This window comes from Arabidopsis lyrata (genome assembly GCF_000004255.2).
Source record: "Arabidopsis lyrata subsp. lyrata unplaced genomic scaffold ARALYscaffold_5, whole genome shotgun sequence".
Taxonomy (NCBI): Eukaryota; Viridiplantae; Streptophyta; class Magnoliopsida; order Brassicales; family Brassicaceae; genus Arabidopsis; species Arabidopsis lyrata.
The window spans coordinates 5,737,694-5,750,987 of record NW_003302551.1 but is presented as its reverse complement, the minus strand read 5'-3'; the positions used below and the strand labels follow the sequence as shown (position 1 = coordinate 5,750,987).

Here is a 13,294-nt window from a genome sequence, read left to right as displayed (position 1 = left end):
TCTCCTCAAACGTTAAAGACTACATGAATTTGGAGTTGTTTGTTCGAGGTAAAGACGAGAAGGAGATAGCTGACCCAAAACATGGAGCCAATTTATGTACTTGACTTAAGGAGGAAATGGTGTGTCATTTGCTTGTGTAAGAGTTACTTTTTGTTGTTTTCTTGATCGATGTGTTTTATTTTCTTCGAATATGATAATATCTAAGACTTTTTTTGGGTATATAGATTGACTATTTTGCAAATTAAGCAGGTTTCACCAAATGTAAATAGCTTAATACGACTGCATAAAATAAGAGTCATAACACTGAATATTATAGCATCGAAAAAACAATAGTTCATAGCACATATATATCGTCATTATTAACAATATAAAAGCGTTTTACTAATGCTATGGTAGAATAGTCTATCATAGCATACATAAAAAACGTTATCGTACGTGGGGGGTCTACCATAACAGGGGCCTAACATAGCATTTATGAAAACGCTATTGATGACATATAATAGCTCTTCTCTCATGCTAATAATGTAGATATTTCTTGTACTGATATCATACGCATGCAATTGTATTGGCAATCTTGTTCTATTAGAGTGGTTTATGGACTAGGTCCCGAGGATGTAGATTGTTAACCGAACCACTGTTAACAAATTTCTATGTCATCTTTATTGTATGCTCTTTACACTCACTATACTTTCCCATAGTACAAAAACATAAATCTAGCACACACTTAGTAATTACATTAGCCCATAACCTTTTATGCATATTTCTAAGTTGATGTCGACACTGGTTTTATTTTTGATGTAGCATGTAGGTTTTATATTATAAAAAAAAACTTTGATTTTTTTTTTTTTTTTTTTGAATGTAATGTTAAATTATATTCAAAGAAAAAATATTGTTTTTACAACTAGTGCAACGTTCGTCTGAATTTAAACCGAAAGCTGAAATTCAAAACTCAGAAAAAAAAACTTATAGTCTTGATTCAAACCACATTTGGAGCCCCTTGTCATATCTTTTGTCCCCCAACAGTTTGATGGACGAAAGTGTGTTCCGAGTGTGCTTGTCGATCCAACCTACTAATTGAACTGCCGAGTTATGATGTTCCCCATGTCGTCTACCATTCCGCTCTCGCCAAACTGTGTAGACTGTTGCTTGGAGAATGTACCGAGCCAAGAAACTCTCTATTCGGTTTTGCTGCATATTGGAGATATAAGAAATGAGTGATGGCCAATCAGTTGAGTATCTTGCCTTGAATATGTTTTTAGCTAGTGCAGCCCAAATCTCTGACCCGTAGCCACATTGAAAGAACAGATGATCCCGGGTTTCTAGATCGTTGTTGCAAAACACGCAGCCCACTGGTGAACCTGTGTTCCATTTGTCGATCTTATCCCCTGTTGTTAGCCTATTGAGGGCTGCGAGCCAGACACAGAAAGAGTATTTAGGAATCGCATGAGGGAACCAAACTCCCTTGTGCCATGTGACTTCAGTTGATGTGGTTCTGATTCTGTTCCATGTGTCTTTGGTTGAGAAGCAGTTTTTGAAAATGTCGTTCTTGCCTCTCCAGAGCACTATATCTCGATCCTCTGTCCGTTTTCCCCTTGCTACCTGAAGAGTATCTACGATGTGGTTTAGAGTTGCTGTGCGGTGTCGTCTACGTCGGCTTGTAGACCACGCCTCAGCAACAGAGAGGCTGCGATTTATTCCCAAATCGATCACTCCTCTGTCCCCCGTAACGTCCATGATTCTGCCTAATTCCGACCAGTTATCATACCAAAATGAAGTAGCTTCTCCATTTCTTACCTCCACCTTACAGAATGTTTGTGCCACAACTCTATACTTGAGCAATTTTCTCCAAATCCATGATCCCAAAACAAAGTTCTCTTTCACTGACCAGAATGATTGCTTTCTTAGAAGATGTGTTTCAGACCACTTGACCCATAGAGAGTTGCTGCGAGAGACGATACGCCAAATCAACTTCAGACAACACACCTCATTTGCTTCACGCAATGAGCGCAGCCCCAGTCCTCCCTCATTTTTTGGCTTACAAACCGCATCCCATGAGACTTTAGCCTTCTTTGGGCTAAACTCTACACCCGACCATAGAAACGCTGAACATATTTTTTCGATTTCCCGTATACATGCTCGAGGGAGCCTGAAAACTGCTAGCCAAAAATTACAAACACTCCAAATAACTGAGCTTAACAAGTTTAGCCTTCCAGCAAATGAGAGAAAGCGAAATGTCCAGGATTCAATTTTTCTTCGGATTTGCTCAATTAAAGGGAGGTAGTCCGAAGAGTTGAATCGCTTTGTAACAAGAGGAAGCCCCAAATACCTTACTGGGAGTTGACCAACTTCAAAAGGAAAACGTTGAGTGATCTCTTGATGTACTGGTTCTTGAATTCCCGCCAAAAACATGGTGGACTTTTCCATACTAATCTTTAAACCGGAACGTTTAGCAAAATCATCAAGCACCTGAACTATACCGTCAATGGATCGTACTTTGCCATCGGAGAGGATCATAAGATCATCAGCAAAGCTCAAATGAGTTAAACCAAGTGATCTACATTTCGGATGATAGCCAAATTTCCTTGCACCTGCAGCTTTATCCAGCATTTGTGATAACACCTCCATACACATAACAAATAAGTAAGGGGAAAGGGAGCAGCCCTGCCTTAAGCCTCTTGCACTTATAAAGAAACCCACTAATTCACCGTTCACCTGTACCGAGAATGAAGCCGTAGTGATGCATAGAGTAATCCAATGAATGAACTCCGATGGGAAGTTCATTGCTAGAAGGGTATTTGTAATGAAGCTCCATTGGACTCAATCAAAAGCTTTGGAAATATCAATTTTTAGAGCACAGCGACCCGAGATGGAATCCTTGTGATAATCCTTCACTAATTCTGTCGCCAACAGCACATTTTCAATCAAGAGACGATCTTTAACAAAATCCGACTGATTTCCCGCTATGAATTTTGGAAGCACCTCTTTAAGTCTATTTGCGATTATTTTTGAAATGACCTTATATAGCACATTGCAGCATGAGATAGGTATGTAATCTTTCATCTCTTTTGCTTCTTTTCTCTTAGGGATGAGGGCTAAAATCGTGGTGTTGATGCCTTTAGGTAAGAACCCTTTGGTGAAAAAAGACTGAATTGCCAAGACAAACTCATCTCCAATATCCCAAGCACTCTTATAAAATTCCGATGTGAAGCCGTCCGGGCCTGGGGATTTATCATTCGGCATCGAGAACAAGACCTTCTTTATCTCCGCAGCCGACACTAAACCAGTTAACATCTCTTTATCCGTCACTGTGCAGCGATATGGTAATAATTCTTGAAGTTTAGCCACTGTACAACCGTCAAAATCATTCGGAACTAGCTGCAAAAACTCTCTAAAAAATCGTTCAGCCTCTTTTTTAATTTCCTCTGGTTGCGCCGTCACACTACCATCTTGGCATTGAATCTCTCTTATCGCATTTTGTGCTTCTCGAGTTGAAACAGCTATATGGAAAGCTTTATTGTTCCTATCCCCTATCATCAACCAATGCAGTTTCGACTTTTGTTCAAGTACTTCTCTTCCAATGCAGCCACTTGAACCCATTTGTCATAAGCTTCATTTTCTTCTTGCAGAGATTGCGGTGAAGGATTAGTGAGGTTTATTTCTTGCTTCTGGCATAAGATATCATACGCCTCTTTTGTTTTTTTAACTAGGTTACCTATTCTCTCCTTTGCCAAATTTCTTAAGCTAGGCTTTAGTCCCTTGAGTTTCTTTGAAAACCGGAATAGAGATGACATAGACACAGAGCCGTAGCTGGATAGAAGCAAGAGAAGCGGGAGCTGCGGCCCTCCGAGAAGTTATTAATATTTTCGGCCCTCAAATACCAATGTGTTTTGGTAGCCTAGTGGTATTATGTCATACACCACATATCTTAGGTCATGAGTTCGAATCACCTGAAGCGTGAGAGAAGGTTTTTTTTTGTTTTTTGTTTTTTTTTATGGTTAAATTTTTTTATAAGTAGTATACACTTTTCTAGAGTGGCCCTTTTTTTTTCCCGCGGGCGGCCCTCATAATCGTTGCTACGGCTCTGCATAGACATAAAGAGAGGTTTTGTCTCTTGTCAGTAGCCCTCCACCATTGGTTTAAACTGCTCCATTTCAGTAAGAACGTTGACAAATTTGAAAGGTTTTTTCCCTTTTACCACACCACCAGCCCCAATATTCAGATTGATCCTACAACGCAAGTGATCAGAGCATCCTCCGGCTTCAAAAACACTATACGCCTGCGGATAAGACTGAAGCCAATCATCATTAACCAATACTCTGTCTAATTTCTTGGCAATTAGATCATTTTCTCTCTTATTCGACCAAGTAAACAGCGGACCATGAAACGCCAAATCTGTAAATGAACAATAATTTGTCATTGCTTGGAAGTCCCGCATACCCGGAGTTACTACCGGATTATCATCTGATTTTGAATGTTCTTCCAAGTCCAAAGTTTCATTAAAGCCCCAAAAATTATCCAAGGTTTACTACGGATGATAGGAGAGTCAAAATGAGCTTTCAAATCATTCCATAGCTCCTTCCTTTCCTCCATGAAATTTGATGCATAGATGAAAGAACAAAAGAACTCATCATCATGGTTTTCCAATTTCACCGAACATGTAATGAGTTGACCACTTTTGAAAAAAGGGGTTAGTCTCACACTTTTCTTCCAGACCACCCAAAGGCGACCTCGCCGATTATACTCGTAGTTTGTCATTACAGACCAATCTTGAAATAGCTTACCACTCAACCTCTGCGATTTATTCTCCTTAACCCTTGTCTTTATCAAACAACCGAACTGAAAACTCTGTTCTGCTATCCACTTCTTTATTACGGAATGCTTTTCTGATTTGTTTAATCCACGTACATTCCAAAAGAAACCCGACATTAATGATGTTTGGGGAGGTTCTTCTTTCTCTGATCCCGAGGGGGGTCCCTAGAAGATTGAGTAGAAGAAATTGAGATTGTTTTGTGAGCTGTTTTTGACTCACGTGGAAGAGATTTTCGTAGAGGCAACTCTGCTTTTCGAGTCTTGACTACTTCCAGGTCATGAGTAGCTTTATGTAGCACCTCAGTTGCTGGCTCCTGCGGCTCATCGTCTTTTAAAGAGTTACTTCCTCCTTCCAACTCGTCTTCTCCACTAAGAGCAGAGTACGTGTTTGAAAGCAGAGAGACCTCACCAAAATTAAGTTTATTTACTCGTTTATGTGGACTGTGTCCACGTCTGGATGGAGTGATCCAACCTTGGTTTGATTCTTCTTCAACATTTGCAGCCTTCCCATTTGCATAATTGCTAATTAAGATTGCAGTAGAATTTTTCTCAGTCTCTAGCCTTGCAGCCTTCTCATTTGATGTCTTACTTGTGTTTGCCTCTTGAGCGGGAGTGTGTTGAGATTTCTTTGTTTCAACCGCAGGGGATGCCAAAACTGAAACCTCCTGCACAACCTTTCGTTCAGCCGAGAGACATGTATTTAGAAGGTGTCCCCATTTTTTACAACAGCTACATCTCGGTGGTAACCAGGGATATGCGTACTGAACCACTGCGTCAAGCTCTCCTTCTTCTTCCCCTGTGAAAACATACTCTTTTGGCAGATCCTTGGTCAAATCCGCTTCTACCAGAATCTGAGCTTCCTCAAAACTCACACAAGCTTCTGTTTTAGGATGCAATCTTTTAGGCTTACCCACTGCACTTGCCAAGAATTCAAGACCCTTATCGGTGAACAGAGTTAACGGCACGTTTGTTAATGTAATCCACAAGGGAATCGACTTCATGGCAGGCTGCTTTTCCTCTTCGTACGGTGTCCATTTGGAGATGATCATAGGGATATCCATGATATTCCACATACCTCGGTTTAAAACTCTATGTCGCATACCTTCATTTCCAATGCGAAATTTGACTGTTGTTTCATCTACTTCAAAAACATCAATCAGTGATGATCTATCACCCAACCTCCAAATTTTATTCACTATCATGTGTATCTTACCCACATGTGGTGCTTTCGTGTTAAGGAATCTCCCCATCAAGAAATCTTCCCATAAAGGCTTTGCCCCTGCAAACACTCCTTTGGAACCACAACTTTTTCTTTTCCATCAACCTCTGACACTACAAACTTCTGCTTGGTAAAGACATGTTTCTGAGCAGCCTGAGCATACGATTTCTTTGCTGGTGGCCTGGAGACCCCAGGATTCATGGTTGAAAGCTTCTGACATGATCCATCCGACTGCGCAGGACTGTTCTCCTTTGAAACATCCACTGAACTTTCTGCTACCTTAGACTTTGATCCTTGTTTCTCCTCTGTTAACTCCTTCTGACTTGTACCATCCACTAGAGGGAGGTTCAGACTGTTTTCCAGTATCCGAACGTCCCCAGATCCGGCCGGAGAAGCCGGCGGCGGCTCCATTCGTGCAGAGAAAGCAAAAGACCCTAGGTCGCCTCTGTTTTCGCCTGCCACGTCAGCAGAGAAAATCGAAAAAAGAATTAGGACAAAAATATTATAACGTTGATTTTATCATATCATCTACCAACGGGATTAAACTAATGATGATCTATCAATCAAAAATCTATTACCAACAATACATCTAATTATGATGGACGATTTTACATGTGACTTTTAAACATACAATTTTTCTTGCAACATACGGATTCACCACATATGGTTTTATTTGCAATTACAAAATACCCACGATATACTACTTTATCTGTAATACACGAGAGACTACGAGATACATCTCCTATAACCATGACAAGCAATCAATGATATACAAAATTTCATGTATAGAAGTGATTATAAGTAGATGGAGAAGGATAATAAACTCTCTCTTTCATTTTCTTTAATCAGTATGTGTGCAAGAGAGAGAATATTGAGGAAAAGCTCCATAGCCGATGTTTTTTTATTAGTAGTCTTATTCAGTCTAAACATAAATAAACTTTACAATGGATTTAGATGTTGACAAAACATCTTTTCATTCGTTTTGTGTTGTCTTCTTTCCTCATCATTGAAAATTGTAATTCAAAGCAAAAAGTTTGACTGATATGATATCCAATTGGAGGTTGTTGGAAATTAAACCGTTTTTTAGGTTATCAATGGAACAAGCTGATAATTCTAGTTGAGATATAGACGATTTATTTACTACTATCCAAACTGTATATTAACGATTAGTACCTCGAAGTTACCCGATGAACTGAGGTCTGGATTTCCCACATATCCAACATTCTTTCAAGTATACCAACAATTAAATGGGATCTAGGTTAATTTGCTTCTAGGTCTTTCCTTCCATTTTCCTTATGTTTTTTTTTTTGTGTGCGTCTTTCCTCTGTACTTTCAAAGAAACCTTATGAGGAAGTATTAACTTAGAATACATCCTCTTTTCTTTAAACTCAACTTATCTTGAGTAAACTTCATTTGTAACTTTTATGTTTCTCGACCACTCTCTCAGAGGCCATACATAGCATGCATTTGGAACTAGCTTGTGACCGAATGGACTTTTTGTGGATAAGACGTGGGCTTTAGGTGTTTTGCTCAAGCCCCACTTAACTAAACTGATAATCCAGCTCACTTGAATTTGGCCTATGTGACCCATTCAACAGCTTCTTAACTTATTTCATGCCAGTATTTGTCACTAACTCTATGCTGATAATTAAGCCTATTCATTTATGGATAGAATAAACTAATTGCCTTAATCTCAATAATTGTTAGTTTACTTATTCTATGGTGACAGAAATTCACTCATCAATAAAACGACAGTACTGTCTAAAATTTGACTTCCAACAAAATACATAAAGAATTTTATTAGAAAAAACAAAATCTAAAGATTATAATTGTTTATTATTATTATGAAAAAATACGTTCCAACAAAAAACTTTGGAAACTACCAGTCTTCTAAAATAAATAAATCCCTAAAAGAAAACATCTAAAAGTTCAGTTTTGCTTCAAAAGTTTGACCGAACCCCCAACTCGCAGGCGCAACATTAAAGAACGTCATGCTCCTACCATCACTGGTCCGAACCACAAACGAGAGCCTTTGTCCAACCAAATCCACACCAGTATTCCAAATTTGCCCCCAATTCCTCTTCATAACGATCCAATTACTCTTATGCCCTCTAATTTCAACGTTATTCACATCTCCTGCCCCTCCAACGTTATACACCAAAACCATGATAAAATAAGGATTGCCCTTAATCTCAAACCTCACACCACCTCTCTTATGACACACCACTCGCCTGAACTTCACCGGAACTATCCCTCCTTTGTACTCAGCCATCGAAGTGAACATTTTCATCGATAGATCAAAGTGCTTGTTAGGAGGGTTGCACCAATGGTATTGAACCGGTTCGTCATAATTTGGTGGGCAGAAATTAGTGGCTGTGATTTTGATTGAACCAGCGTTTGGTTTGCACCATTTAGAGTTCACACACATGAGCTCGAAACAAGCACCACAAGTTTGGCCATTGTTGAAAAGAGCCGTGCTTAGCGCCGCCGTCTCTAAGCCGTAACCTTCTTTGAATAGATCCCCGTAACCACATGCTCCTTCTGTCACACCAAATAGTATTAAAATAAAATATACATACGATTGATTTATACTTAAAGAAAAATAGATGTTCAAAAAAAAAAAGTCATAAAGAAATCATTAACAAAATGAAATTAAAAAAGACATTATAATCAAATAATAAAAATACTAACGCATGGTTTCTCCGCCGCTCATATCGCCATAAAACGTCGCATGTGCGTCATACCACGAAGGGTCGATATTAGTAAGACCGACATGAGCCAAGCCAAGGTTAGCCACCGAGACAAGAATCGTCAGTAACACAACAAAAGTCATTGATCGGTTCATGTTTTTTCTTTTTTTCTCTCCGAGTAAATTGTAACAATTTTACTGAAAAAGAAGAATCATTTATTTATAGAAGAATATGGAACGTTGGTGTTATGGTTTTTGTAAGATTTTTAGTTTAAGGGAATTATGAGAATCAGCAGAAAATATTTTGCCTTATTAAGCCTTGAGATTGATTGCGGAATTTTAGTGTCCGGGCATTAACTATTAGAAATTTATAATCGAATAAAGATTGGATTTGCATATTCGCTGTATTTATTTACTTCCTTAGTGAGAACGAGAGATTGATACGTTTATTATCAAAATTGTCAATGTAGAGATATGATATCGATGTGAATTTGGAATTTCATGAAATATTTTGGGAAAGAAAAAATATGGCATTCTTCGTCTAAAACTTTTCCTATGGCCTTGGGCAAAAAGCCTTTTTCATAGAACTTAAAGCACGGCTCGTACAGAATCGTACAATAGTCAACCAATCTTTCGTACAAGAAATCCTAATTTTGGAAGGCCTTCGATACTGAATTTTGTCCGTTTGAATGGCTGCAAAAAAAAAATAATAATAAAAAAATTGTCCGTTTATTTAATGTTTTTTTCCAATAAATTAGTAGATAGTTTTACAAAAAAAATAAAGTTCAGTTAGTATTGTTTCAAAAAAATATACAGTATCTCCTATATATTAATAGAGAAACATTTTTTTAAAAAAACTTACCATCATGTGTTATTAACAAGATTGCCACGCTGATGTGTCGCTCTCACAATGATTTGGTTTTTATTTAGATAATTACCCAAGATTTATTAGACTATTTGCAGAATTTGCCATTAGTCTCATACATCCATATATCCCACTAATAATTAAAAACATACACTTTTTGTTTACCTTATATTACTATATTTTTCTTTATATACATTTATATAAATTTTCTTTAGCGGATGGGTAAACAATCTTTTTATTTATATTTATATTTATATTTAAATGATAAAATATATATATTTGGTTCAAGAATCTCAAATTCAAAACTACAAAATCTTTACATCTTTCATAAATTTTTTACTTAAATAAATAAGATAATCTCCTATCTATATATGTTACGAATACTTAAAATCCTATTTTTTTGAGGAGTTCTAACTTTTCGAAGAAAATATTATAACCACATTTGTATATAAACCAAAATCTGGCCACATTATAATCATTTCGTAAATAATCCATTCATAATCTAAGAATCTTAGATTTGGAACACTACAAAATCTTAGCTTGGAAACTATCAAATCTCATCTTTGCTAAATTTGGATTTCTTATACTTATTAAAAGAAAAAATTTCTTTTTATACTACAAAATCTCGAAATCTTTAACACATACGGAAAGACATATTGCCATAAATGGTAACATTTTGTCAATATTTTTTTATCACGTTAAAGCTTTATTCAAGGTTCAAATATTTCACGGGTAAAACACATTCTTATATGAAATAGTCCCAAATTTGAATAAAACAAAAAAAATTGTAACATGTTTTGTTTTACACAAACTGATCTTAGATCCCGGATAATAATTTTATTTATAATAATTTTACTTGAATTACTTCATCCCGCACATCGTGCGGGTTGTTATCTAGTTATGTTGTCATTCGTGAATGGGCGAGAGATTAATTATGATCCAAAAATATAAATAAATTACACAAAATTATATATTTTGGTATAGTTTAATACTCCCTCCGTTTCACAAAGAGTGTCATTTTAAGGTTTTAATTTTGTTTCACAAAGAATATCGTTTTATGTTTTCAATGTAGTTTTTAAGATTAATTCTCTTTTTTATCCTTATTATTTGAGCTTATTAATTATAGAGAGGGTATTATCTAGTTTATTAATAAGAGGTAAAAATAACATTTGTTTAGTTTTCTTAATTTGTGTGAAAAATGGTAGAATGACACTCTTTGTGAAACAGAGGGAGTACATGTATTTATCATTGTAAAATATTTACATTAACATAAAAATTTGTATAGTTAAAAAAATATGGTTTTAAATTGAGACCATAAAACTAAGTTAATAGTTTATAGATAATATATATATATATATAAATTAATCGAATGATTTTGTTTTGGTATATATCATATTATAGAAATATAAACACGTTTCATGATAGCTCAACATTTTAATTGACAGATTTGAAGTCTCAATTTTTTTTTTCAAGTGTAACAAACATTTTACATGTATTGTTCTATTACAAAGTTTTCAAAAAAATTAAGAAGTAACCATTAACCCGCACTCTAGTGTAACTGTGTAACTGCTTTTAAGATATATGAAATGAAGTTTAATAAATTTGTTATGAGCAGATGAATGCATCTTACATGAGAAGTGATTGTGATCTAACTTGTATATATTCACAAGTCAACCAAGAACTAGCACCACCTTATTCGGAATCAAGTCTCATTTCCAACAATTAACTTTAACGACGTAGCAAAATAAAAGTGTGTTGATCTCCCCTCCTTTTACCCTATAGATTTATAGATTAAATATTGAAATTTAGCTAATCAATTAGAAATTATAATCAGAAAGTTAGCTACCTATAAGTTTATAGATTAAATATTGAAACCTTTTTTTAGAAAAATTACAGATAGAAATCCTTGATTCATAAATTATACGAAATCTTAGTATACTTGAATATACGAACCTATAATCAAACAAATCTCATACTAAGTGTTAAGTGAGTTGATTCCCCGTGAACGTCTTCCTTCACTTATGAAGAAAATTATCTTACCCCTAAATTGTTCTCTTCCTTAATTTGACCTAAAAAGAAACGATGAAGACAATTTTAAAAGACACAACTTAACTTTCTCCAATCTTCTTTGTGGTCTTGGTTTTATTAGGTTTATGTTTTAAATCACCACAAAAAAGAGAGTTTTACATCACCATATACGTCACGTGTGATGAATTGTATTAGGGCATGAAGAATGAATTTTTACAAACTCATGCAATCATAAATCTATATATAATAGCAATTTAATAAATACCATTTGCACATCTTAACTGTTGCGTCTTTTTATCGCAACCTTTCGTTTAAATCGGTTATTTTTTTACGGTTATGTCTTTTTATTGAATTTTCTCTTTGAATTTTTGTTGAATTATTTACGGTTATATTTGTTCAATTACAGTTGTATCTTTTCAGTTTACAGTTATATCTTTATAGTTGCATTTATTCATTTAAAGTTATTTCTTTCCATTATATAATTTCATTGCATTTTTTGTATAGTTAGTAATACTACGAAGATTTTTTACATCAACCATTAGACTACATATCAAATTGGTTTTATTAACCAAAATAACAACCTCAATAAATGCATTTTGCACTTTTGAACGGTTATGTCTCTTTATCGTAACTTTTCGTTAAAATATTAACGGTTATTTTTTTGGGTGTATTTTTTATCGCAACTCTTCATTGAAATATTGACGGTTTTTTTCGGTTGTGTCTTTTATTGCAACTTTCCGTTAAAATATTGGTTGTTATTTTATTTGTTTGTGTCCTTTTATCGCAGCTTTCCGTTAAAATATTGACGGTTATTTTTTCTCGGTTGTGTCTTTTTATAGCAACTTTCCGTTAAAATATTGAGGGTTAATTTTTTAGTTGACGGTTATTTTTCGGTTGTGTCTTTTTCTCGCAACTTTTCGTTAAAATATTAACGGTTATTTTTTTCCAACTTTCCGTTAAAATATTGACGGTTACTTTTTTCGTTTCTGTTTTTTATCATAACTTTTTGTTAAAATATTGACGATATTTATTTCTCGATTGTGTTTTTTTTTGTCTGTTAAAATATTGACGGTTATTTTTTTCTCGGTTGTATCTTTTTATCGCAATTTTTGCTAAAATATTGACAGTTATTTGTTCTCGGTTGTATCTTTTTATCGCAACTCTTCGTTAAAATATTAACGGTTACTTTTTTCGTTAACAGTTATTTTTTCGGTTGTGTCTTTTTATCTTAACTTTCCGTTAAAATATTACGGTCATTTTTTTGTTTGTGTCTTTCTATCACAACTTTCCGTTAAAAGTTTGACGGTTATTTTTTTTCGGTTGTGTCTTTTTATCGCAACTCTTAGTTAAAATATTGACGGTTTTTTTTTTCGTTGACGATTATTTTTTTGGTTGTGTCTTTTTATCGCAACTTTCCGTTAAAATATTAACATTACTTTTCACGTTTGTGTCTTTTTATCGCAACTTTTCTATAAAATATTAACGGTTATTTTTTCTCGGTTGTATCTTTTTGTCCTAGCTCTTTGTTAAAATATTTACGGTTACAATTTTTCACTTATGGTTATTTTTTCGGTTATGTCTTTTTATCGTAACTTTCAGTTAATATATTGACCGTTTCTTTTTTTGTTTTTGTCTTTTTACCGTATCTTTCCGTTAAAATTAAATATCGATGGTTTCTTTTTCT

At 35.0% G+C, this 13,294-nt stretch overlaps 1 protein-coding gene across 1 annotated transcript; it reads right to left on the bottom strand.

Moving 5' to 3' along the window:
* Nucleotides 1-7,746: 7,746 nt before the first annotated feature.
* Nucleotides 7,747-9,418, bottom strand: LOC9311583 (expansin-A23). Its single transcript, XM_002875469.2, has 2 exons — nt 8,720-9,418; nt 7,747-8,569 (listed from the first exon to the last, which is right to left on the bottom strand). The coding sequence occupies exons 1-2, from the start codon at nt 8,871-8,873 to the stop codon at nt 7,950-7,952; spliced, it is 774 nt and encodes a 257-aa protein (XP_002875515.1). The 5' UTR covers nt 8,874-9,418; the 3' UTR covers nt 7,747-7,949.
* Between the last annotated feature and the right edge of the window lie 3,876 nt (nt 9,419-13,294).